This window comes from Balaenoptera musculus, chromosome 20 (assembly GCF_009873245.2).
Source record: "Balaenoptera musculus isolate JJ_BM4_2016_0621 chromosome 20, mBalMus1.pri.v3, whole genome shotgun sequence".
NCBI classification, from domain to species: domain Eukaryota; kingdom Metazoa; phylum Chordata; class Mammalia; order Artiodactyla; family Balaenopteridae; genus Balaenoptera; species Balaenoptera musculus.
This window is the reverse complement of record NC_045804.1, coordinates 58,118,210-58,141,792: the sequence shown is the minus strand read 5'-3', so window position 1 is coordinate 58,141,792 and position 23,583 is coordinate 58,118,210. Positions and strand designations below refer to the sequence as shown.

At 61.8% G+C, this 23,583-nt stretch overlaps 2 protein-coding genes across 13 annotated transcripts in view; one reads left to right on the top strand and one right to left on the bottom strand.

Annotated features, from left to right (window-relative positions):
• The window catches only part of EPN2 (epsin 2), a 68,864-nt gene extending 64,069 nt beyond the window's left edge, over positions 1 to 4,795 (top strand). For all 5 annotated transcript variants that reach the window (XM_036836142.1, XM_036836141.1, XM_036836138.1 and 2 more), the window contains 2 exons: positions 52 to 264; positions 2,126 to 4,795. In XM_036836142.1, coding sequence (XP_036692037.1) covers positions 52 to 264; positions 2,126 to 2,424 — 512 coding nt within the window. In that variant the 3' untranslated portion in view covers positions 2,425 to 4,795. The remainder of the gene's footprint in view (positions 1 to 51; positions 265 to 2,125) is intronic.
• Positions 4,796 to 5,750: 955 nt separating this feature from the next.
• On the bottom strand, positions 5,751 to 15,859 carry B9D1 (B9 domain containing 1). Of its 8 annotated transcripts, none has more exons than XM_036836144.1 (7): positions 15,717 to 15,859; positions 14,167 to 14,235; positions 12,624 to 12,834; positions 8,979 to 9,075; positions 8,096 to 8,158; positions 6,202 to 6,269; positions 5,751 to 5,989 (listed from the first exon to the last, which is right to left on the bottom strand). In XM_036836144.1, the coding sequence occupies exons 1-7, from the start codon at positions 15,777 to 15,779 to the stop codon at positions 5,847 to 5,849; spliced, it is 714 nt and encodes a 237-aa protein (XP_036692039.1). In that variant the 5' UTR covers positions 15,780 to 15,859; the 3' UTR covers positions 5,751 to 5,846. The 8 variants fall into 8 exon arrangements, with proteins under 8 accessions (XP_036692039.1, XP_036692040.1, XP_036692041.1 ...); XM_036836145.1 differs by having other exon boundaries at positions 12,624 to 12,831; XM_036836146.1 differs by having other exon boundaries at positions 12,624 to 12,735.
• Between the last annotated feature and the right edge of the window lie 7,724 nt (positions 15,860 to 23,583).

Sequence of the window (23,583 nt, the reverse complement as noted above, 5' to 3'; positions counted from 1 at the left end):
GTTGGATGAGCCCTCCAGGCTCACCAGCCCGTGTGTGTCCTTGTCTTGCAGCCAAGGCGGCCTCTCCGCCGGCCCAGAACAATGGAACTACCAGCCCCGACCCCTTTGAGTCCCAGCCCCCGACCGTGGCCTCAAGCAAGCCCAGCGGCACCCGGAAAACCCCCGAGTCCTTCCTGGGCCCCAACGCGGCCCTGGTGAACCTGGACTCGCTGGTGACCAGGCCAGCCCCGCCGGCACAGTCCCTCAACCCCTTCCTGGCACCAGGTATGCTTGCTTCCCGGCCTTCCTCTGGCCGTCTGCCCTTCCTGAGAGCGGCTCTGGGGCAGGCCTGTGGGCGCTGACCTCCCCTCCACCTCTGCGGGGGACTCTCCCCTCGGGGACCACGGGCGGGGACCAGGCTCAGGGACGTGCTGGCCCCGGCTGAGCAGTAGCGGAGCGCCCGGCGGCCTGAACCAGCACTTGCGCCTCTCCGGGACTCGTGGGGGGCTGGAAAACGGACCCTGTCCTCTCAGTTGAGATCGCTGAGCAGAAGCTGCCCCTGACTTGGTGCCCCAGCCAGGGAGACCCTCTAGCGGGCGCCAGTTTTAGGCCAGCTGGAGGCGGATAGTGCTGGGGCTGAGGAGGAGGAGCCTGGGTTTGGTGCCCAGCAGCCCCCTTTTCGGGTTGAGGGTAACTGGGCCCTCTGCTGGGCCGTGCTCCAGGGACCCCAAGAACCCTCACTTCGCCCCTGCTGCTGGATTCTGCCTTATCTGGGGCTGGAACTCACCCTTGCCCCCAAGCCCCTCCTCCCTGCTGGTGGGCTCTCCACCCTCGGGAGCTCCACGTGGGCTGCAGGACAAGCCCCGGCCCTCGAGTGAGTGGCCAGGGCTCCCGCCCACCCCAGCGCCCCGTGTGCTCAGACCCTCAGCTGCGTGCGCTACTCACACTGTCCCCCGCTACACGCTGTCCCCCGCTACACGTCCTGTTCCCTCTGCCGGGACATCTCCCTCCTCTTCTCCGGGGGTGGGGATGCGGACCCACCCTTCGGTTCTCGGTCCAGGCAACCCTCTTCCTTGACGAAGCCCCGGCCCTTCCCCAGAGTTTTCCCAGAAAGGCCTTGGGCTCCCCAAGGGCAGGAACAGGTCACGTTCAAGGTGTTTGGCCTCAGGCCTGAGGACTTGGCAGGCTGAGTCGGGGACCCTCTGGCAGAAGCGGGGTGTGTGCTGTGCCTGGGTCCTGCCCAGCCGTGCGCTCCTGAGGTGGGTGAGGAATGTGGTTGCCCCCAGCAGGGGTGGCTCCAGGGCAGAGCTGGCCGACAGCGGGGGTCTGCCCCGAGGGCCCCCGCAGGAGCTCCACTGCCAGGCCGTGGGGGGGCCGGTCAGGGCCTGGGGGCTGCAGCCAAGACACAGGAGGTTCCGGCAGCCCCCCGGCCCTCCAGGGCCATCCTCCTTGGCTCTGCGCCTTCCTGGCCCTGCTCTGTAGTCTGGTCTGCTCATTTCTAGCCGGGGTGCTCTGATCTGCACAGCCCCCTTCCTAGGCTACGAGGAGCGACCGATGCAAGAGCGCTGGGGTGCCCTCGTGGGGAACAGGCGGCATCTACTCTGGTGGCCTGGGGTGCCCTCCTGGCAGCCTTTGTGAGCAGGGGCTGGGCCAAGTTGGAGACTCAGTGCCGGCAGCGCCCATGGTTTTTGGCCAGGGTATCAGTAGATGTTTCTGCTGAACGCGGGGCAAGGCTTTCTGGTATGAGAGAAATTCGGGAAACACTGGGCAGGACGGAGCTGCATCTGCTTCTAGACTGCAGGACTTCTCAGGGCCTTTATTATGCCAGGGTCCCCAGGCGCGGGCCGCCCCGCGCTTCCCGCCTCTCCCGTGGCTCCCCTCTCTCCCCGCACCTGTGGTCGCAGAGCTCGGCTGGCTGGCTGGCTGGCTGAGAGAACGAGGGAGGGCGCCCGGGGTGCCAGCCCGGAGGAGGAGCTGGGCCCCGCGAGCCTGGCCCCTCGCTGGGCTCCTCACGGCTGAGTCTCCTCGTCCCAGCACCGGGCCCAGAGGGGCGGGCGGGCCGCCCCGGTGGCCGCTGTGCCGTGGCCGTCCAGGCCCGGGGACGCTGCTGCTCTGACCGCGGCCGCCCCGCCCGCTCTCTCCCCAGGTGCCGCCGCGGCCTCAGCCCCGGTCAACCCCTTCCAGGTGAACCAGCCGCAGCCGCTGACGCTGAACCAGCTGCGGGGGAGCCCAGTGCTGGGGAGCAGCGCGTCCTTCGGGCCTGGCCCGGCTGTGGAGCCCGTGGCTGTGGCCTCCATGACGTCCGCAGCCTCCCACCCAGCTCTGGGGGCTGGCGGCTCCTCCCTGCCGCCGCTGGGCCCCGCCGCGATGAACATGGTGGGCAGCCTGGGCGTCCCGCCGTCGGCGGCTCAGGCCACCGGCACAACCAACCCGTTCCTCCTCTAGTGCCCGCGCCGGGACCCGCCGCAGAGCATGCGTGCCGAGGACGCCGGGCAGGGGCTCTCGCCTGTGGGATGGGGTCTGAGAGCGGGGTGGGTGTGCAGAGGGTGTCTTCGCGGTCCTGGCCCTCAGCCTGAGGGTCGAGAGGTGGCGGGCTTACTGAGGCGTCGTCACGCGGCACGTGGGTCCCCGAGCCTGTGTCGGGAGGGAGGGCCCCTGACCCAGCCTGGCCGCCGCCCCCCCACCTCCTCGCAGTGCGGGCCCAGCCCCCGTGGAGATCCGCCGGCCCTCGGGGGCCTTGGATGGGGAGGCGGCAGTGCTCAGTGCTGGCCCAGCCTCAGCCCCGGGCCTCTGGGAGCCCCCCTGCCCGGGACCTGGCGCCCACCCCCAGCCCTGGCGACCCCCTAGGCGTGGATGGGATGGAGTGCTGGCTCCCTCAGACACTGACCTTTGGGGGACACGGTTGTGCATATTTTACTTTTCTTTGACTCGTGTGTGAGTTCAAAGTAAACGCCACCACCGTGGAACAACTCTTGAATTAAATCCACTAGAGCAAGCTTTAAACTAACCTGAGCATAACCCCGCCACGTGCTCCATGCTTGTACACGTTTGCACAGATTTTGTTTAGTACAGTTTCATATTTGAGTTTGCAGAATTACCGAATAGTCTTTTTTGGCTAATATTTTTATAACGTCGTTCTTATTTAACTGTCTAGTTTTGATAGAATTTACCAGGTCTGGCTGAATTAAGATACTGGCAGTGTCATGTTAGTGGTGTAAATCCTCTTATTTATGGTTTTAACTCTGTAAGAAAATTTAACTAGGAAGAGACAAAAAAATGCCTTATGGAAAAAACTAAAGCAAATTCTTTATAGGAAAACATATGGGAATTTGATTATGCATAAAAGATGATGTTTATTTAAAAGAAAAAAAAAAAGAAACTACAACAGTAACAAAAAATCATAGCCTCCAGTTGCCTTTTCTTTTAACTCCTTTTTTTGGTGGATTACCAAACTGATTGACTTTCAGCCTTTTTGGCTAGATCCTAAGAGAGAGGCTATTTTTCTTACTGATGAACCAACGTGAAGAAAGTTAAAGACAAAAATCTAACATATGAATGTGACTCACCAGGTTTTATCAGCTAACTCCTTTTTGTGACTGAAGGCATGCACAGTTAACAAGACTTCGTTTACAGTGGGAACGTGGGATGGAGGAGACTTCTGGAACCCTGTGTCTGGGACCCTCTCTGTCTTACTCCACACTCAGGGTAGAGGTGGGGACAGTGTGGGGGGCGGTGCATGTCGGGGGCAGCCCAGGCTGACAGGGTGAGTGAGGGCCCAGGGCTGGCCCCGACCTACGCACCTGCCCTCCAGACACCCGTTGCAACATAGAAGTAATCATCTCTTACTTGGCAGAGGAAGAAAAATCATTCTCACCCAGAAGAGATTTTTAGCGAACGTGCACTAATCTTACCTCCCTCTCCCCTGCTTTCCTCGCCCCACCCACCAGTATAAAAAAGTATTAGGTAAGTCACAAATTAAAGACCAGAAGAGACTTGCTTCTCCCCAGGGAAGGGCCATTTCCCCCGAGTCCTGTGTCTGTCTGGTCAGCCGGCCTGGCGGGCACCTCAGTCTCACTCTACGTGGCGGACGTCTCACCTCTAGCACCAAGGGCAGCTGACAGCTGGGGGTCTCTCCTGGGGGTCTCGGGCCCCTCCACCCCTCTCTGGTTCCGGGAGCTCTGAGCCTTAGCGCTGGGCACGGGAGGCTGACTCAGAACTGCCTGCTCAGGCCACTCCTGTTGCCACGTACAAGAGCTCACCCGTGCTCCTCCCTGGGGCTACCTCCGGCCCAGACCTCCTGCCCAGCCCCTGAGACCTGGGGCTGGACCATGGGCTCCAGAGTCACCCACGAAGGCCGGTCCGGCCTCTCCCAGCAGCCTGGAGGAGGGTGGGGCAGGGCGGGGCTCGGGGCAAGGTGCTCCCCCGGGGAGGTAGGGGCCGACCCCCTCACGGGGCACAGGACCACGCTACTGGGGTCAGTGATTTCTCGTGAGTGAGGAGCCCTTGCCGATGGGACTTTAAGGCCCCGATGTTACAGCCAGTGGGCCACCCAGGCCCAGGCAGACTCCCGCGCCAGCTCCCGGCTCAGGCCCACCCCCAGGCACCTCGTCCGTGTTGCCCGTTGCACTGATCATGAAGCCACTGGTGCTGCCACGCGTGTGAGACACGTGCCATCAAGCTCCCTCCTGCCGGGCACCGTGGTAGGGGTGTTGCCCAGCCGTTTTCTCAGTCCCAGGGGTGGGTGGCCGGTTTGGAACTTGTGTTGACTGTTGATACTTATTCACCGTATAAATATAATTTATCATTTGTATCACGATGCGGTTTCTGGCTGTGTCCTTCCCCCGCCCCCACCCGTACCAATCCCGAGGCATCGGGAGAGGTGCGCTTTCTGCCTGGAGTCCAGCTTGGCCTGCGGTTCACAAGGCCACCGACCCGGCCTCGGTGCCTGTGTGAGCCTGAGCGTCGGGGAAGGAGGGGGCTGGGGGCTGCCGGGGGCACAGGCCAAGATCATTACAAGGGAGAGGGAGGGGGCTGGGGAAGGGCTGTCCGTGCGGTGGGTGACGTGCCGGGGCCGCTGGATGAAAAGACAGGCGGTGTGGTCTGACGGCCCGGGCGTCGAGGGAGCTGGGGCGGGGACACGGGAGAGGCTCCTGCAGAGCAGAGGGGCCAGAGGGGGAGGGGAGGTTCCACGTAAAGAGGGTCAGGATACGGGGGGGTGGCGGACGGTTCCAGAGCGCGCGGTGAGCTGGGGGCCCTGAGTTTATGGGGGAACTGGGACAAAGGCAGGTCCCCGTGACAGCCGGGCAGTGGGTGGCGGCTAAGGTGGGCTCTTCTGGCTGCGGGGCTCCCCTCACATCCTGCTGAGGGGAGGACGCTGAGCGAGCCCTGCGTTCTGGCCAGAGGGCTCCCCGAAGCCGCCGGTGGGGGTCAGGCGGCCCAGCGGGGCCGAGGGCAGGCGGGGCTCTCCCGCCGTGACGCCGCCCACCTCGGGGAGGCTTGCAGCCCGTCGTCTGGGCTGCCGCGGGCCTCTCCATCCAAGGGAGGTTCTGCCCGGCTCGCCTGTTCGGTGAACACGCTGGTTTTAGGGCCGAGCGTGTCGGGGTGTGAGGGCCGCCAGCCGTGAGCCGGGGTCAGGCTGAGGCAAAGCTCAGCTGCTGGATCTTGTCCTGGTGCAGCTTCCACCCCGGCCGGTGCCACCAAGGCCCGCGCCCGCCCCGGGGCCCTGCTCCCAGGGGAGTTGCTGCGGGGAGAGGAGCTGCCCCAGCCTGGGCTCTGTGAAAAGGTGACACTTTATTACACAAACACCCGCCACCCTCGAAGCAGGTCAGGCAGGTGGGTCGCTGGGCCGTCCCAGGGGGCCGATGCCTTCACCGGGGGAGGCCCTGGGGCGTGCTGGGCCCTGAGACCCCCTGTGTGTCCGGAGGCCCGGTGTCATAGCCCAGCTTCCTCATGTCCTTGGTCACCACGTTGAAGAGGAGAGTGACGAAGCCCTGGGAGCGGACGCGGGTCACTGAGGACAGAAGGGCAGCGTTAGCTGGGCCCGCGCCCCTCACCGGGAGAAGGGGCTGCGGTGGGGACAAGGGGACGGATGGACGTGGCCACCCCTCCAGGCTGGGCCCTGCCCCCTCATCTGTGTGCTGGCGGGTCCCTGGCATCCAGCCATCTGACTGCGGGGGGCCCACCTGGTCCCACCTGCCCCGGGGATAGGGGGTCAAGCTTTACCTTCCCGGCCTTCCCCCTGAGCCACCACCTTGGGGTCTGTGTACTCGGGCCGCCGTCCCATGAACCAGCTGGGAAGACAGGAGACCCGGCTGAGCAAGGGCCCGCCTGGGGTCCCGCGGGAACTAGGCGTGGGCTGTCCCCTCCAGCCCTTCCCCACACCACCCTCCTCCTAGGCCGGACGCCAGGCTTTCCCATCGAGTCCTCCACAGCTGGGATTCACTGCAGATGAAAGCGGAGGGAGATCTGGGGCTGGGAAGGGTGCACAGCCTGAACCCAGACAGAAATCCCAGAAAGGTGACAGCAGCCGAGGTGGGGAAGGGGGGGGCCCTGGGACAGTGTGATCCTCCCATCCTCCTGGGGAAGGAGGGCCCCATCCCAGAGCCCAACAACCAGCCTTGGGGTGGGCAGAGGGGCCAGATCTGGGCTCTCCACTGTCCTCTTAACAGAGCAGAACCCAGGATGTCACTTCCTTTTCTGAGCGCTGGTGTTCTCACCTTAATGGGGACGTGATAATGGCCCCTACCCCACGGGGCTCCAGGCCATAAAGCATTAACCTCTTGACGTCTGAGCTTCCCACCCAGGCAGAGGGTTCTCCGCACCTCAGAGCAGGCCACGGACACGCAGTGAGCCAGTGAGGGGCTCGGGGGGCAGGGAGGGGGCGGGGAGGGGGCACGGGGGGGCGGGAGGGGGCACGGGGGGGCGGGAGGGGGCACAGGGGGGCGGGAGGGGGCACGGGGGGCGGGAGGGGGAGCCTCGCCGCCTCCCTGCACCTCGGTTTCCCCATCGGAGGAGCAGGGCTACGCGGCACCTGCCCCCAGGCTGCGCTGAGGACCAGCCCGGGAAGCAGCCCCCAAGGGCCGGCTCCACCCCGCCAGCCTGGACGCTGCCGCAGGGGCCCCGCAGGCGCCTTGAGGCGGAGATGTGCCCGAGTCGCTCGTGCAGCGGTGTCTCAGGGAACCCTTCTGCCGTGTGAAGAGCGGATTGGAGGCTCTGCGTGATGGCCCCAAAGAGACTAGGTCCCACTGTGAGGAAGTTAATTGCTGTGGTTTTAAGCCACCAAGTCCGTGGTAACTGGTTGCGGCGGCTAGAGCAAGTGGCCGCAGGGGAGCGGGCAGCCAGCAGGCCGAGGCCCAGCAGAGGGGACGAGAGGAGAGGCTGCTGGAACACGGCCCCTCTCCTGGGACGACTGTCCATCCAGCTGCCTTCCCCCGTCTCCGTAACCCAAGCACACGCGGCCCGGCCCAGGCGAGAGCCCCTCCGAAGGGCGGGAGACGGCTTTCCCAGCAGGGACCCCCTTCCCCAGGGAGACCTCACACGGGGGCCCGCAGGCCTCCCCCTGTGGGCCGTGGAGCAGCGTGGACCCCGGGGTGGTGGTGTCACCTCCAGCCGACGCTGGCCCTTCCCATCACGGTGGCTTCTGGAGGGCTCCCAAGGGCAGCAGGCAGGCGCCGCAGAGCCCAGGAAGTGTCCTCCCCCGAGCAGGGTGCCGGCCAGGGGGCCCAGGCGGTGCTACACGTTCCCCTCGGCCTGGCCCACCACCGGGGAGCTGAGCTGACCCAACCCGAGTCGGTCAGCCAGGCCCAGCCAGCCCTCCAGCTCCTACCGGATGAGGGAAGGGGCCAGAAGCCTCGGGCTTGGTCTCCCTGCAGGCCCGTGTCCGGGCCCCGCCGGCTGCCCCACCAAGGTCACCACCTCCTCGAGACCGTGTTGCTCCCTGCGCCCCGAGCCCCACCGGCCCCGCCCTCCGCTCTAGTCCCTGCTCAGCTGTCACCTCCTGGCAGAGGGCCCTCGTGTGAAGGCGTCCAGCACGACATGGCAGCGGGGGACGTGACAGCCCTCCACCCGACCACTGAGGCCAGGAGTGGCTGGGGGGATGGATGTGCAAGAGACTCACCTGGTAAACTTTTGCAGTTTAGACACGGATTCTGGGACGAACATGGGGATGGTCTTTTTGTGCCTGAAACAAATGTTTTCACAGACAGCTGTGCTGAGTCACGGAAAAGCGGCGGAGACTTCTGAGCCTCCAGCGAGGGGCGGCAAGCAGGAGCGCCCAGGGGTCAGGCAGTGCCAAGTCAGAGCCGGAGCCCCGCCCCCAGGGCTGAGTCCCCTGAGAGCCTTGTTTCCTTTGAAGGGTCGGGAGGATGCCGAGGGCTACAAACACCAACCCTGGCTCAGCTGTGCCCCTCACAGGGCCCTTGTCCTTCTCCAAATACCCGAACGCGCTGGCATCCTCCAGGAAGCCCCTGACAGTCCCCTGGACCGCACCCGGCTGTGGTCGCCCGTCCCCCCTCCGCCCTCCCCTCGCGCCTTGCACTTCCCGTCTCAGCACCCCTCAGAGGTTCGCCCGCTGGGCCTCCTCCCTCCACCTGCTCTGATGGAGTCCTCGCCGCTTAGGGTCGGCTGACCCTGGCCACGCACCCCGTGCCTGGAACACCGTGTCTATACCCTGTCACCATGCTTGACGAGAGCTGCGTCTCTCCATCTGTGCCCACTACTCGGGGGGCTGCCGAGGGCAGGGTCCCGTGGTCACACGTGTCTGACACATCTGTGTCCTCAGGCCAGCAGCGAGGGAATGAGTGTCTGAACTCCGACCCCAGCTGCCCGGGAACTCTGGCTGGACCCGCCCCTCTCGATGCCCCAGGGACACCCCCTCCCAGGTGTGGGCCACGCCCCCACCCCGGGGACCCGGCACACGCCCCGGGGAGAGCCTCGCGGAGGGTGCCCGGGTCCCGAGCCAGCGTGGCCCGGCGAGGGACCAGGTCGGAGGGAAGACCTACCGTCCGGGTGAGAAGGGCACGTGCACAGCCCCGTAGCCTCGGACCACGTCGTTCCCGAACACGTCCGGCCCATATACGCTAAGCACGATCTGCGGCCCTTGTGAAGGACAAGGCAGGGGTCAGCCCGCAGGCAAGCCCAGGGGAGGTGCAGGGTGGAGAGCAGGGCAGCGGGCCCGGGAGCCCCAAGGTGTGGGCCTGCAGGGAGGTGGGGGAGCGAGCCTGCTGGCTGGGCCCCGTGCTGCCCGATCCTGCCACTGGGCAGGCCCAGGGAGCGCACAGGGACCCGGCCGGGACCGGGGGTGTCTGCGTGTGGCTCAGGGAGGCCCCGCACCCCCTTCCTCTCCAGTGCTGCCAGTTCCCACTGCCCCCTGTTGGCAGCTCCACTGGGATACATCCTCGGGAGGCGGGGAGGCCCAGAGCCGGCCTGCCCTGCTCGGACCCGCGGCCATCGGGACAGGCCTCGGTTTCCTCGTCCTCCAGACGCCCGGGCTCGGGCCTGACGCAGAGGAAGCGCTCCCCGGTGCTGGGGGACGTCTGTTCCCTCCCCGTCACCGTCTCAAAGGTCATCACTCCTTTTCTGTAAGGTTTCACTGCCAAAGAATGCACCCCACACGTGGTCCTTTGGTTCTACCCATGTTGTGAACTTTGTATGAGTGGAATCGTATGGTACGTAGATTCCTGCATCCAGCTTCGTGGATTCAGTCTTTATGAGACGCATCCAAACGGAGTCACGTCTCCAGGGCAGGAGAACTCGGTCCCGTCTGGAGCCCATGGACGCCTGGGCTGTGTCTCCTTCTTGGGATGGCGCGACCTCTCGTCACACGCGCTCCCGTGTCTGCCCAGGGCCGCGCATTCCCTCGAGCTGCTTCCCTGGGGGCACCGCACCCACACGCCCACCTCATTCCCGTCCCCACACGCCCACCTCATTCCCGTCCCCGAGCTGATGCTTGGCACTGCACCAGAGCCTGGCGTCCTCAAGCTTCCTAACTGGGCTGTTCTGGTCCTGAATCATGGCCGCTCACTTTAGCTTTAATTTGCATTTTCCTAATTGTAATTGTTCTTCCTAAAATAAAGTTGAGACCTCGTCCTGTTTCCTGGTCACTCAGACGTCCTCTTTTGTGCGGTGCCTTGCTCAAGCCTCTTGCCCAGTTTTCAACTGGATGGTCTTTTCCTCACTGATTTGTAGTGTGTGTGTGGATTCCATGGCTTGGTTTTTCACCCTTAATGATGTCTTTGGATGAATAGAAGCCCTAAATTTAACAGTGGAACCCGCGGATCTGCTCCTGTGAGGAGTCCTCACCCTGATGCCGTGGTTCCCGCCTCCGTGGAATCTTCCTGAAGCTGTATCACCGTGCTGTCCACATTTCCGTGCGTGTATCCATCCGGGATGGCCTTTGTGTGCCTGATACAAAGCAGGAACCAGGCTGCACTCTTCTTCCTGCTCGTATCCAGCTGCCCCAGGACCGCTTCTCAAGACTCCCTTCCCCTCCTGCTCTGACCCTTTGTCATGAATCAAGTGCACATGTTCAGTTCTGCCCTGGGCTCCCTACAGATCTGTCTGTCCTGGTGTCAAAACTGCTTTTGTGATTGTGCCTTATAATAACAGCTTGATATCTGGTAGAACAGGTTATATTTGATATTACTGTAAAGAATTTATTTTTAAAATATCGATTTCTACTTTTTATACAGAATAGAAAACACATTCTATTTATTTTTATACAGAAAGCAACTGATTTTTTTTATAAATTTATTTACTTATTTATTTTTGGCTGCATTGGGTCTTCGTTGTTGCACGCGGGCTTCTCTTGTTGCGGAGCACGGGCTCTAGGTGTGCGGGCTTCAGTAGTTGCAGCAGGCGGGCTCAGTCACTGTGTTCGCAGGCTCTAGAGCGCAGGCTCAGTAGTTATGGTGCTCGGGCTTAGCTGCTCTGCAGCATGTGGTATCTTCTCGGACCGGGGATTGAACCTGTGTCCCCCGCATTGGCAGGCGAATTCTTAACCACTGCGCCACCAGGGAAGCCCGCAACTGATTTTTGTATACTGATCTTATATTTGGCAGTCATGCCCCCTTATTAATAATTTACTGTAGGTTATTTTGGAAATGCTACATAATCATGTCACCTGTGAATAATGACAGGTGACATGATTCTAATTCTTATACCTTTGAATTGTACAATGTTGGTGGTCATAACAAGCATCCTGAGAGAGAAATCTTTCAACATCTCACTAAAATAAGTGATGTCTGCTCTAAGTTTTTGTGGATAGCCTTTATCAGATTAAGGAAGTTTTCCTCTACTCCTGGTTTGCTACAGGTTTGTCATGAATGCCTGTTGAATTTTATCACATCTTCTTCATCGATGGGTATGATGGCGACTTTCTTTTTAACGTAGTGAGTCTCACTGGTTGATTTTAGATGTTGCACGAACTTCTTATTTCTGGATTAAACCCTCCTTGCTCACGATAGATCACCCTTCTGGTGTCCTGTTAGGCGCAGTTTGTGGATGTTTGGCACCACGTCCAGGGCGGGGATGAGGGCAGCCAGGCCGCAGGCCAGGGCGGGCTCTTCTCTCAGAGCTCTGAGGTGGCAGGATCTTCCTGGCTCCTGGGTCCCCAGCCCAGAGCGGCCGACAAAAGTCTCGATCAGCATCTCGATCACCTCTGCTGGAATCAGCAGATACTCCCAGGGGAGCTGTGGCTGGGGGTGTCTCTGGAGCTCTGCTTTTTTCCTGGGTCTTGGCCTGCTAAAGCGCCACTACTTTGCTACCTGTCTGATGCCTTCAAGTAGTTTTCCTGGTTTTGCTTTTTAATATTTTATTCACCTTTCCTAGCTGTCCTCAGCAGGAGGAGATCAGTCCTTTACCTAGTGCCCTGTTCCAGGAAGCCTGTGGAAGTTTCTCATGGACGATGACAGCAGGACTGCAGTCCCCGCCCAGGGGGACAGCCAGGAAGCCTCTGCTCCAGACCCGCTGCGCCCGGTGAGCCTGAGCCCCCGCCACACGGAGCGTAAGGCCTGGACCGTGAAATCAGATGGACCTGAAATCAAATCCATGCTCAGCTACTCAGTGTAAAGCTGAAGGCAAATGATGTCACTTTTTTGAGTCTCAGTTTCCTAGAAGTGGAGAAGAATCTACCTACCAGATAGGGTTACAAAGCCTGGCCAAGCCCACCTAGGCAGAGTATTCACGGCCCCTGTGGGGCGAACCCCAGGCTTTGCACACAGTTGGCGCTTATTAAGTGAGAGTGACTGATAACTGCCAGGTAAGGTAGAAAGCAAACACTGCAAACACTGCAGGCGAGGAGGGCTTTGGGAAGGCCAGAGGTAGGATGAGGGCCAGGTACCCCGGGCAGAGAGAAGGGCAGGGACTTGGAGGAGGAGCAGGGCGCTCGGGTCTGGCAGAAGCACAGCTGTGATGGACAGGGGAGAGCTGTCAGGGCAGGCGCTACCCAAGGCTTCAGGCCGGGCCTCACCGGCTCCGTCAGAACCTCAGAAAGGTCAAGTGCACACAGATGAGCAGGAAGGGGGCGGGGAGGAGGGGGAAGCAGCCAGGTGGCTGAGAGCACGTGACAAGGCTGGTCGAGGGCCCAGGGGACGGGCAGGGAAGGTCCGTGTGTGGACACGGGGGCAGGACGGGGCCCGCGGACTCACAGCCGTAGGGGTTGGTGCTCTTAAAGGTGACGTCGATGGGGAAGTTCCACACCAGCGCGCGCCGCGCATCCTGGCTCTTGGATGTGATCTGTGAGATGCCTTCCTCCAGCCCCTGCGAGGACGATAGTGACGGCCAGTGTCCCAGTTCCGGGCTACCATGCCCCTCCCCTCTCTGGGCAGCAGGTGGGAGAGCTGTTTCCTTCACCATCTGCTGCCAAACGAAGGGACCTGAGACGTAATGGAGGGGCTCCCAGGTCTCTGAGGGTTTTCATCCATGAGGGCCTGAAACCTCGAGGCCCCAGCCCTCCCCCGGTGCCCGAGCTCCACCTGCGCCTCGGCCTCACTGAGGGGACGGTGTCGCCCTCTCCCCTGTCACCATCGGCACGCGTGTGCGTGTCACTTTCTTGGTCACAAAGCAACGCTCCTTGGCCCTATGCCCCCCCCACCCTTTGTTCCCAGCCAAGCTTCTTAAAAGACATGTCGACACTCACCAGCTCCAATTCCTTCTCACTTTGCATCCCTGAACCCACCCCAATCTGACCTCTGGCCCCCACTCTACCAAAGTGTTCCTGTCAAGTCACCAGTGGCTCGGCTGGCTGTGATGTGGTCCCTTCTCTGTCCCCATTTCACTGGCCCCTGCCTCCCAGGTCAAACATGCCCGGCACACCCCCCGCCTCAGGGCCTTTGCACGCTCCGCACCTTCTGCCTGCCTAGTTCTTTCCACAGCCTTCCACGCGGCTTGTCCCCTCGCCTCCTTCAGCTCTGTGCTCAGCTACCGTCTCCATGAGGCCTTTTCTGGCCTCTCATCCCTCCTCTTCTTGCCTCTGCTTTCCCCCAGCGTGTCACCAGCCAACAGCGTGGAGTGTTTACTACCCCGTGTCTGTCTCCCCCTCAAGAACGTGCACCCAGCAGAACCAGGGCTTGACTGGCTTTGTTCACCACTGCGTCCCCATCACCAGGAGACTCGGCAGTTATCGCTTAGCGGGCGCCTGGAGGACAGCTCTATGGTCTCGGCTGCACAGAGGAGGGGCCAGGCTCAGAGCGGCTGTGAGGGTCGCCCCAGCGCCCCGCAGGCGGTAATGTGGTGCGGGCTGAAGGGACGTCATCGTCCCTCTCCTGGAGACAGACCACTCCTCGGGGAGTCTTGGAAGGAGGGTTCCAGAGTCTCCCCACAGGCCGAGGAGACCGGCAGAGCAGTGAAGGGGCCAGCCCAGGGGGTCTGCAGCTCGGCCGCCTCCAGGCCGGCTCTCTGGGGTCTGCCCACCCGCGCTGCCCAAACATCCCTACTTGCTGCCACGCGCCAGCTCCCAGGACAGGGCGCGCGAGCACGGCCTCGGGGGAGGGTCAGGGAGCACCGCGGCGCTGCATTCTCTGCCCCGGCTTCACCGGGAACAAACTCGCATGCGGGTCCCCCCTGAACTCAGTGTCCACCTCTCAACTGGTTCTGAACTGGGAGGGGAAAGGGTGTGATGGAGCCTTCAGAGACCCCCCCCCCCCCAGTCACGAAGGCTGAGAGTCTGGGAGGCCAAAGGGCCCAGCTTACCGCCGTGGGGGCCCAGTCCTGGCCGTACACGAAACAGTACTTGCAGTAGAGATCGTCATACTCAGGAAACTGTGGAAATAAGCACAGCTTCTGCTCACAGGGACTCAGGCTGAGGCTGACTGCTGGCCAGGCAGGTGCGGCCACCAGTAACTCCGCACATGAGGCACCTGGTGAGGGGGGGGCGGGGGCTAAGAGACAGCAGGGGGTGTGGACATGGAGTTCAGCGGAGGGTCTGGGGCCCAAGATGTGGGCGAGTCCAGGACCGCTACTGCCCCCGGGCCTTTGCTCAGGCTCTGCCTCCTGTATGACATACCCTTCCCATTCCTTCACCTGGAGCTTTCCTGCTCACCCTTCAAAACTGATCCTTCAGGGAGCCTGCCCTAACTTCCGGGCCGTCTTGGGGCCACTTCCTAGCTCCCGCAGCCCCTGGTGCTTCCCTCCATCACAGCACTGACTGTTTATTTCTCTCAACCCCATTAGACTGTGAGCAAGGGACAGGTGTGCGAGCTTTCTGTGTCCCCAGCACCCGGCACAGGGGCAGGCACAGGAGCAGCTCTAAGGAAATGGTGCTGAAGTGAAAGGTCTGAGAAGGCAGGGTGCTATTAGGACACAAAGCAGCATATGCTTGGCCTGCGAGAAGAGGGGCCCCGAGCAGAGGGGGAGGAAGAGTGGGGATGAGGTGGCTGCTGAGATCACAGACACATGTGACCCAGCCCAGCTGAGGGCCCTGATGGGATAGAGCAGAGGAGGGGATGCGGGTCTTGGGCACTAGGTCAAGGGGGAGGTGGACAGAGTGGGAGACTGGGGCAGCGTCCCTGATGAAACAGGAAGGCGGGAGATGCCCACTAAGAGTCAGGCCCCGGCAGAGCTTTACCTAAACCATCTCAGTTAGTCCTCACAATATACTCATAATATTTTAAAAACAGCCTGGAAGGGCAAGTCTAGCAAAGCTCTGACATCAGACCAGGTTTCAAATTCCAGTTCTGCCACTGCTTTTGGGCAAGTTTTCCCATCTGTAAAATGAGGGTGCCAGTAATACCTACTTCACAGGTGGTTGTGAAGACTGACTGAGCGGGGCTCGGCATGGAGTCTGGCATATACTATGCCTTATACACAGAAATAACAAACGGTTCTTTGGACGTCCTGGGGACTGGAGGGTAGCGTCCCCTTCCGTCCAACAGACCCCGCCCCCGCCCCGCCCCGCTTCCCCCCCACCCCCGGCCGGGGCAGCCGCCACCATCGCTGCATCAGATCAAGCAGATCACCTCCCTTCCAACCCGCGCCCGAGGGCCTAAGAGTCGCGGGCGCGGGGCCTCGCTGCGCGCGGACCCGCGCGGGTCGCGTGGGGTGGAGGCCCCTGCCCATGACTCCACGCGGGCTCGGCCGACTGTGGCCTCGGCCTCGCTCCACCCCCCAGGCCTGTTTCCACACCGCACATGGGGCGGAGGGTTCGCGCGACCTCGCGCCAAGCCTCTCAGACGCTGGCTCCCTCCCGCGAGGCTCGGCCCTGGGGGGACGGGTGCGGCCCCGCGGGGTCCACGGCCGCTCACCTGGGCGCTCTCCACCTGCCCGTTGACCATGAGCAGGAAGACACTGGGACCCGCGGCCGCCATAGCAGGGCTGCGCGGTTGCTAGGAGGAGCCGGGTTGCCCTGGAGACGGACGGCGTGGCGCGCGGGACAAGTTTCTGGGAAGCGGGATCTTCGGGAAAGGGAGCGCATGCGTGCGGCGGCGCGCAGGCGTAGGCGGGGCGGCGCGGCGGGAGGCGGGGCTTCGTGGGGACTGTCGGCGCGAAATCTGCGGCTGGAGTGTGTCTGGTGGTGCGGGATCCAGCACACCCCTGGATCCGGTTACCCCGCGGGAAGTGTGTGTCCACTCAGACCCGGCCCTGCCAGGCCCGTGGGAGGTCCTGAGCCGGAGGCGACGACCACCGCGCGTGGGGCTCAAGAGCGAGGCCCCCGACAGTCGGGGTCCGGCCCCGGTTCCGAGAGTCCGCGTGGGACCAGCAGCTGCCTGCGTGGGGTCAACGGATGCTCCCTCGGGCCTTCTGAGACCCTCGCCTCCCAAAAGTTTATGAGACAAACCTGGGAGGGACCTGGAGAATCCTTGAACCCGCGCCGGCGCTCCTCCGCGTGAGGCGGGAAACAGGCTGCGGAGGGGCCGCCCCCGGCCGCCCGAGCACCCCCAGTCGCGGAGGGGCGAGCCCGAGCGCGGCCCCGCCAGGACACTGGCCTCAGGACGTCACTGCCTGGCCGCCGGAGCGGGTCGTCCGCCTGCTCTTAGCTCTCAGCACGGTTCGCATTTGCACATTTATTACTGTCACAGCTCCGGCCAATGCTCGCCTCTCCCGACCCCCAGACGCCATGAGCACAGGAGCCGCGCCCACCCCGTGTCCCAGTTGCCTGGCACAAGTGAGCACTGGTGGGCAGCCTGTGGAGTGGAGGAATAATTGAGTACGTCTCCGGTGCACAAAAGAGGAAGCAGATTCAGAGGCGAGGTGACTGGGACACAGTCACAGCAGCTGGTAAGGAGCTGAGCCGGGATTCAAACCCAGGACTCCGCGGGCCTGCGACCCTCACTGCTTCCTTGCCTGGTCCTGGCCCAGCGCCAAGGGTGCCTCTTGGCCGGGGTGTCAAAGGTGGCGTTGGAGACCTTATCCCGGATCCAGAAAATGAAGGGATGGACAGGTGTGAAGGCTTCAGGGCGGCTGAGCACCCAGCAGGGCCCGCAGGTCATCACACCCTGCGGCAGCCAGCTGCCAGCCTGGGAGCAGACTAGGGTGGTCCCACGGGACACCTGTGCGGGAGAGGGAAGGAGGGGTCACAGCCAGCCTGGGCCCACCGACCGTCCCCCCACCCCCCTCAGGTGAGCAAAGATACTTGACGGGAGGGGCCTTGGGCAGTCAGTGTTCACGCCTCTGGCAAGCCTCCCCCAGGCCTTGGCCATATCCCTTCCCCCACCCCTCACACCCTCCCACTTACAATGCGTCTCCACAGATGATACCACTCTCGCCCAGCTCTTTCCTCCTTGTGGCTCAGTATTACACAAAAGACAGTTTTCAACAAAATGCTTTCTATTATCAGATAACCAGGGGCCCCCTGTAACCGCAAACCTGGCCATGTCCAAGGCTGCCCCACGTCCGCACAGAACCTACAGGGGGAGTCTCCCCAGGGGGCGGGGTCTCTGGAATGGCCATCGGGGTGCAGATCAGTGGTCCCCTGGGAGTGTGGGAGGCGACCAGGCTTAGTGGCCTTAGGAGGGACTGTGGGGACGGGTGGGGCACCTCTCGGGGCCTGTGCAGGGCCAGGCTGGAACCCGCACCACCAGGTAGGGTGGGCTGGCGTGGGTCTGGCCCACTGGGCGCCCTTGGGCAGGCTGGCCTTTGGGTCAGGACAGTCAGACTGGAGGCGGAAGGCGTCTCGGCAGGTGCTGGCGTGCAGCAGCCTCAGCGGGGTGCTGCACAGCTCTGGGGGCGGGATGTAGGGGTCTGCGAGGTGGGGCGGGAGGGGGCCCTCAGCAGGTTGGCACCAGTCCGGCTGCAAAACTTCCCGCCCTCCTGGGCATCCAGTCCTCCCCGTCCTCTCTTAGTGGACCCCCAGGTCCCCCTCAGTGCAGCTCCGTCATCCGTTGGACTCTCACAGTCTCCTCAGGGCCACGCCCACTGAAACTGGGGACACACTGTGGCCCAAGGGAGGGGGCGAGGAGAGTGCCCAGGGCTGCCCTCCAGGCTGGGTGGGTCTGGAAGCTGACCCGGGCGTAGCAGGCGCCAGTGCCACCCTCTGCCCCGAGGCCCGTGTCCACGTGGCAGCCAGCGGCAGGCCAGAGCTGGGCTGTGCTCGGGGCTCAGGGGCTCTGGGGATTTCCGCCTCTGCAGGGCCCCAGCTCCATCCCAGCTGTCTGCCCGGCCCACCCTCAACCATCTCAGGCTCAAACCCCTGCGCCCAACAGGGCTGCCACTGGAAAAAAATGCCAGGACCGGGTAGCCAGAGGGACGGGCTGAACAGCACTGCTGAGAGGTGGTGGGCTTGCCAGCCGGGCCAGAACCAGGCCCCCAGACCTGGAGGCCCTGGGCCCTCCTGGGGCCAGCAGCATCTCCTCCACGCTGGCCTTGCTCTCACAAGTGTCCAGCGCCAGTCAGTCTGGGCCCAGGGTCACGCTGAAGTGGGACTGGGGCAGCTGTGGAAAGCGGGGGGTGACGAGGCTGGGCGCCCCCTCCTGGGGCCCCTCTCCATCACCCTCCCTGGCCTCTGCACCCACCCGCCAGAGCAGTTGGCACCTGTGAGTGCCCACTCTTGGGAGATGAGGGCCCCCTCGCAGACATACCGGCTGTCCAGAAAGATGCCGGCCTGCCAAGGCCACCTGGCTGGGCCCTCCCTGTTGTGGCATTTGCCGGCCTGGGCCCTGCACACTGGGAATGAGGCGTCACAGCTGAGCTCTGGGTCCCAGAGCGCTGACGTCTGCTCTCTGTGCCCCATGGATCGTGATCTCCTCTCCCCATCCCTTGATCCCTTGGTCAGTCTGCCCCGGGGGAGGTTTCCTCCCTTGCCCTGCCCAGAAACTCACTATAGGTGTGTGCCCAGCTCTGTTTGCATTTCTGTTAGGACAGGGTTAGCTGGCTACTGACCAAGGCAGCTGGGCTCCTAGCACCCTGCTCTGGTAGCTTGGTTCCACCCTCGCGCGGGCCCCGCTGCCACCTGTCACCATCTCTGTCCTGCACAGCTTCCCGTTACTTGAACCCGAGTCTGGACTCTCGGCCCTCGAGGGGTGGGTGTCCCCCCTGCAAGAGCTCCCGCCCTGCCTGCAGCTCCCTGTCAGCCCAGGACATTTAACCTCCGCAGCAGCCCCTCCCCACCACCGCCCTGAGGCCCACGTCGGGGCAAAGGGGAGCTGGCCTGGGGAAGAGGAAGCGCGGGGCAGGGCCTGCCCCGGGGTGCGCTGCGGACAGCCCTTGGCCCCTGCGGCGCGGGGGGACCCCAGCCCCGCCCTGCCCCCGTCTCAGGCGCGAAGCAGAGGCCAGCGGCGCCGCCGGCACCCGCGGTCATCCTCCCCCTCCCCCACCGAACACCCCACGAAGCTCTGCGGCACCCACGTCAGCGACTCCGGCAGAGCAGCGCCGCTCCTCCTCCAGGGGGGAGGCCGGGCTTCCCGGGATCGCGGGGAGTAGCGGCAGGGCTGCGATCTGAACCGGGGGGGGGGTCCCTTCCTCTCACAGCCCCCGTAGGTCTTCCTTCCCAGCCCACCTCACAGTTCTCAGTGGAGGGCGCCTGTCAGCTCCGTGCAGAAGGGGGCACAGGCCAGGCCCACAGCTGAATGTCACTGGGGACAAAGTCCAGGTCCTCTGTGGGCTGTCGGGTCCCTCTGGTCCCCCCGCCGCTGCCTGCCTCCCGCACCCCTCAGCCTCGCGGTACTGGATGCCCGCACACATACACCACCTTCTTTATTTATTTATGTTTCTATAAATTTATTTATTTGTGGCTGCGTTGGGTCTTTGTTGTTGCGCGCGGGCTTTCTCTAGTTGCGGCGAGCGGGGTGGCTACTCTTGGTTGCGGTGCGCGGCCTTCTCACTGCGGTGGCTTCTCTTGTTGGGGAGCACGGGTACTAGGCGCTTGGGCTTCAGTAGTTGCGGCACGTGGGCTCAGTAGTTGTGGCTCGCGGGCTCTAGAGCGCAGGCTCAGTGGTTGTGGTTCGCAGGCTCTAGAGCGCAGGCTCAGTAGTTGTGGTGCACGGGCTTGGTTGCTTCGCGGCATGTGGGATCTTCCCAGACCAGGGCTCGAACCCGTGTCCTCTGCATTAGCAGGCGGATTCTTAACCACTGCGCCGCAAGGGAAGCCCCCAGCTTCTTTAAAGTTACGAGTGCCTCCTTTGTATTGAGGTAGAATTCACAGAACTTCAAACCAACCCCTTTTAAGGGCATAATTCAGTGTATCACAGCATCTTTGCACGTGCTGTTCCTTCCACCCTTTCCGCCTGACCTTCCTGTTGAGCTTCGAGCTCCAGAGGACCATCCTGTCCTCCAGACAAGCCCTCGCTGGGCAGGGGCATTCTCCACCATGGAGGGGCTGTGGCCTGACCGGGTCTCCTGGACCACACTCAACTCCCCGAGCGCCCACTCAGTAAGCACTTGTCGAATGACTGTGTGAGTGAGTGAACAAGTGAGCAGAGGACTTTGGGGGGTGTTGGCGCTGGGACCTTGTGGGCCAGGGCTGAGCCCTCAGGTTCCAGCCAGAGGGAGGCTCTAGAGTCGGGCAGGAGGGGACCCCAGCTTCTAGCAGCACGACAGAATCACCCGGTCTGGGTCGGGGCAGCTGCCCAAGGCAGGGTGCCTCTGTCTCCAGCCTGTCCCCGACTTGCAGTGTGGTCCCAGGCAGGTCATTGCCTCTCTCCGGGCCCCAGTGTCTCACTAGGAAGATGAGGGCATGGCCTGGACTGTCCTTTTCCCACTGAGTCACTTGAAGGGCTGAGGGAATCCCTGGCCTCTTCAAATCAGCCCCAGGAGCCGGCTTGCTCCCTTTACCCTGAAGTTCAAGGGGTAAGTGCCAGGGGCAGCTTATTCCAAGGGTTAACCAGCAGGGGGAGCTGGGTTCCAAGCTAAGCTCTGCCCCTCGCTAGCTGTGTGACCTTGGGCTGGTGGCTCAACTTCTCTGGGTCTCAGCTTACAGGAAACTGGGGATCATAAGACCTCGACCTCACAGGGCTCAGCAAATGGGAGCAATGGTCTCCACGGTGAAGGCAGTAATGCCGTCGGAGTCCAGCTTGCTTGGAGACAGGCAAGTTGAATCGTTGGCCAAATTCTGGAAAGTACTGTAGGTCTTTAAAAACCGTTCACTTTCAATCCATTGGATATAAACTCAGTGTCAGCCAAAGCCAGGCAGATTAGTGAAGCTTGCCAGGAGTTTACATGTTGGGCACATGGCATGACAGGCTGCGTGTGATGGGGAAAAGCCAATTAGGGCTTAAATACATAAGGCTCGTTTGTCTCAAACATCAAGACAGCCCAGAACTGACGCTGGCTTGGCCGCACCACCAGGCACCCGGGTTCTCCCCATCTTCCTGCCCCACCTGCTTAGCGTGTGGATTTTGTCCTCACAACAGGACCGCTGATTCAGCTCCAGGTACAGGGCTGTGTTCTAGGCGGAGCAGGGGGAGAAGCCGTCCATCCCCAGCAAGACTTGGCGTCGGACGGGACCTCCTACACACCCCAGTAGCGAGAACTGGGTCTCAGGGCCTCTTCTAGCCGCAAGGGAGTCTGGGAGCTTGAGCTCAGGTAAGGTAGGAAGGGGAGACGCAGTTAGAATAGGCGCGGAGCTGCCCGTTCTTCACTCCCACGAAGAGCCATGCCTGCTTCTGTTGATCTCAACAAGCGCATCTCCACGTCTAGCTTTTGTTTTCCTCCTGTGCTGAAAGAGTTCAGGCATGGAGATAATCCAGGGGATAATGAGGCGCGCTTAGTCCCAGGCAGTTGGTGAGGGTGAGGGGGCATTCACAATACTGAATAACTCACATGGCACAGGCCTCCACCCATCTGATCAGATGCCCAGTGGATCAAAACATATGCCCAGCCCTGCTCACAGATGCCTGCTGCTGGGCCGGAAGCCACACCCACCAGCAGGTGCCAGCCCTTGTTGTAGGCGTTGGGGTCCACAGCTGGGAAATCTCTGTTTTCTCGAGATCTCCTAATTTTGTCATGTTGGGTGAATTTTTAGATGACGTCACGTAGGGCAAAGAAAGCCCATTTGTGGTGTTGGTATCTGATCCCTCATCTTTGGGTCTCGCGGGGGCAGAGGCGTGGCCTGATGGGCTCGAGGGGCGGGGGTGGCATGTGCCGGCCACTCTCTGTGCTCCTGGACAGATGGTGCTTTCCTCTGGGACATCACTCCTTCCCAGGCGCCCAGGAGAGAGACAGGTGGTTGAGGGAAGGGAGAAGGGGGTCCAGGGGATGGTAAAAGAGGCTCCTTAGGAAGCGTAACAGCTGAGAGCTAGGAGCATTTAGAAGGACATCATTTTTAAATGGATTGAAGTCCCCAAGGGTGGGGAAGGGACAATGGAAGGATGATTTTTTAAAAAAGTGTCCCAGATGAGACAGAGCCACGTAAGTGTCTCCACGTGGCGGTCGAGAAGTGGAGAAGGCATTGTTAAAGTCACTTCCTCAGTCTTCTACTTGATGAAAATGGGTGATTTTTTTAAATGCTGTTGCTGAGTGAGTTATGCTTTTACATCACGTGTAGCTGATTGTAAGGACTTGTGATAGTTCTGGGATGTTTCTAATAACTACAAAATTTCTTCCCCTCTGAGGAATAGTGGGGTGGATGGGGGTTCCTGAATTTTAGGGGCTGTAGGTTGCGAAGTGCTTTCCCATCCATTCAGCCACTATGGTCCCCACGGTAGCTCAGGAGGTGGAGGTTAAATGCTCCCTCACAGGGGACAAAACCACGAGGCTCAGAGATGGAGAGAGCCTTACCAAGGCTGAGGGAGGCTCAAGATCGGGAGGGGAGCTGGACTGGAGTCTGTCTGCGGCCGGCCGGCTCCTGGGGGGGGGGGGGGGGCCACGAGGGGGTCGGGGCAGAAGGAAGGAACACCTCCGATGGGCCGCTGGGGGCGGATTGAATTGCTCCAACCAAGCATCAAAATGAGCACCAAGGTCATGGGGACCGAGCTCGCTGAGCCAAGAGTTATCACTTGCTCAACAGGTATTTACTGAGCACCTACTGTGTACCAGGCCCTGGGCTAGGTGCTTGGAGTAAAGTGGAAGACAAGACAGGCACAGCCCTTGCCCTAGTGCACTTGACTTTCTGGTGGGGACACAAGTAAGCGTGTTTGTGATAATTTGGGACAGTGGTAAGTGCTATGAAGAAAAAAATAAAGCAGAGAAAAGGGCTGGAGAGTGATGGGGGAGGGTTATGGTAGATGGTAGATGCACAAGGAAGCATCTCTGAGCCGAGTCCCGAAAGAAGCATGCACGGATGTGGGGTAGGCATTTCCACAGCACAGTGAGAGCACAGTAAGTGCACAGGCCCTGGGCAGAATGTGCTTGAGGAACAGAGAGGCAGACTGGCGCCTGCTTGTACGGCCTCGTGCTGACACACCAGAGACACCCGTGCAACTCTGCCCCCAGCGATGTGCTGGGGGCTTGAAATCAGCCACAGAAATTGGCAAATGCTAAAATTAGGGCTTTCAGTGCTTTACGTTTTATTGACATTTGTTTTTTCAGGGAGCACTTTCCCAGCACAGCGCTGGGGTAGGAGATGGGTTGAGAGTGCCCTGGGCCCAGATCACTCAGGGCCTCAGAGTCCTGGAGGGTTTCGAGCCGAGGGGGGATGTGAAGCGACTGGGGTTTTAACTGGGCTGTCTGGCCACCATGTGGGGCTGAGACTTGGGACCAGGGAAGCTGGGAGGCCAGTGCTGCCAGGTTTAGCAAATG

What these genes read in the sequence shown, in the direction of transcription:
- B9D1 (XM_036836144.1), bottom strand. Translation starts at nt 15,779, where the DNA reads ATGGCGGCCGCGGGTCCCAGTGTCTTCCTGCTCATGGTCAACGGGCAG. An exon ending in AGGACTGGGCCCCCACGGCG is followed by an intron (nt 12,835 to 14,166) that starts GTAAGCTGGGCC and finishes TTCGTTTGGCAG; the next exon opens with CAGATGGTGAAGGAAACAGC. An exon ending in AAACTGCAAAAGTTTACCAG is followed by an intron (nt 6,270 to 8,095) that starts GTGAGTCTCTTG and finishes CTGTCTTCCCAG; the next exon opens with CTGGTTCATGGGACGGCGGC.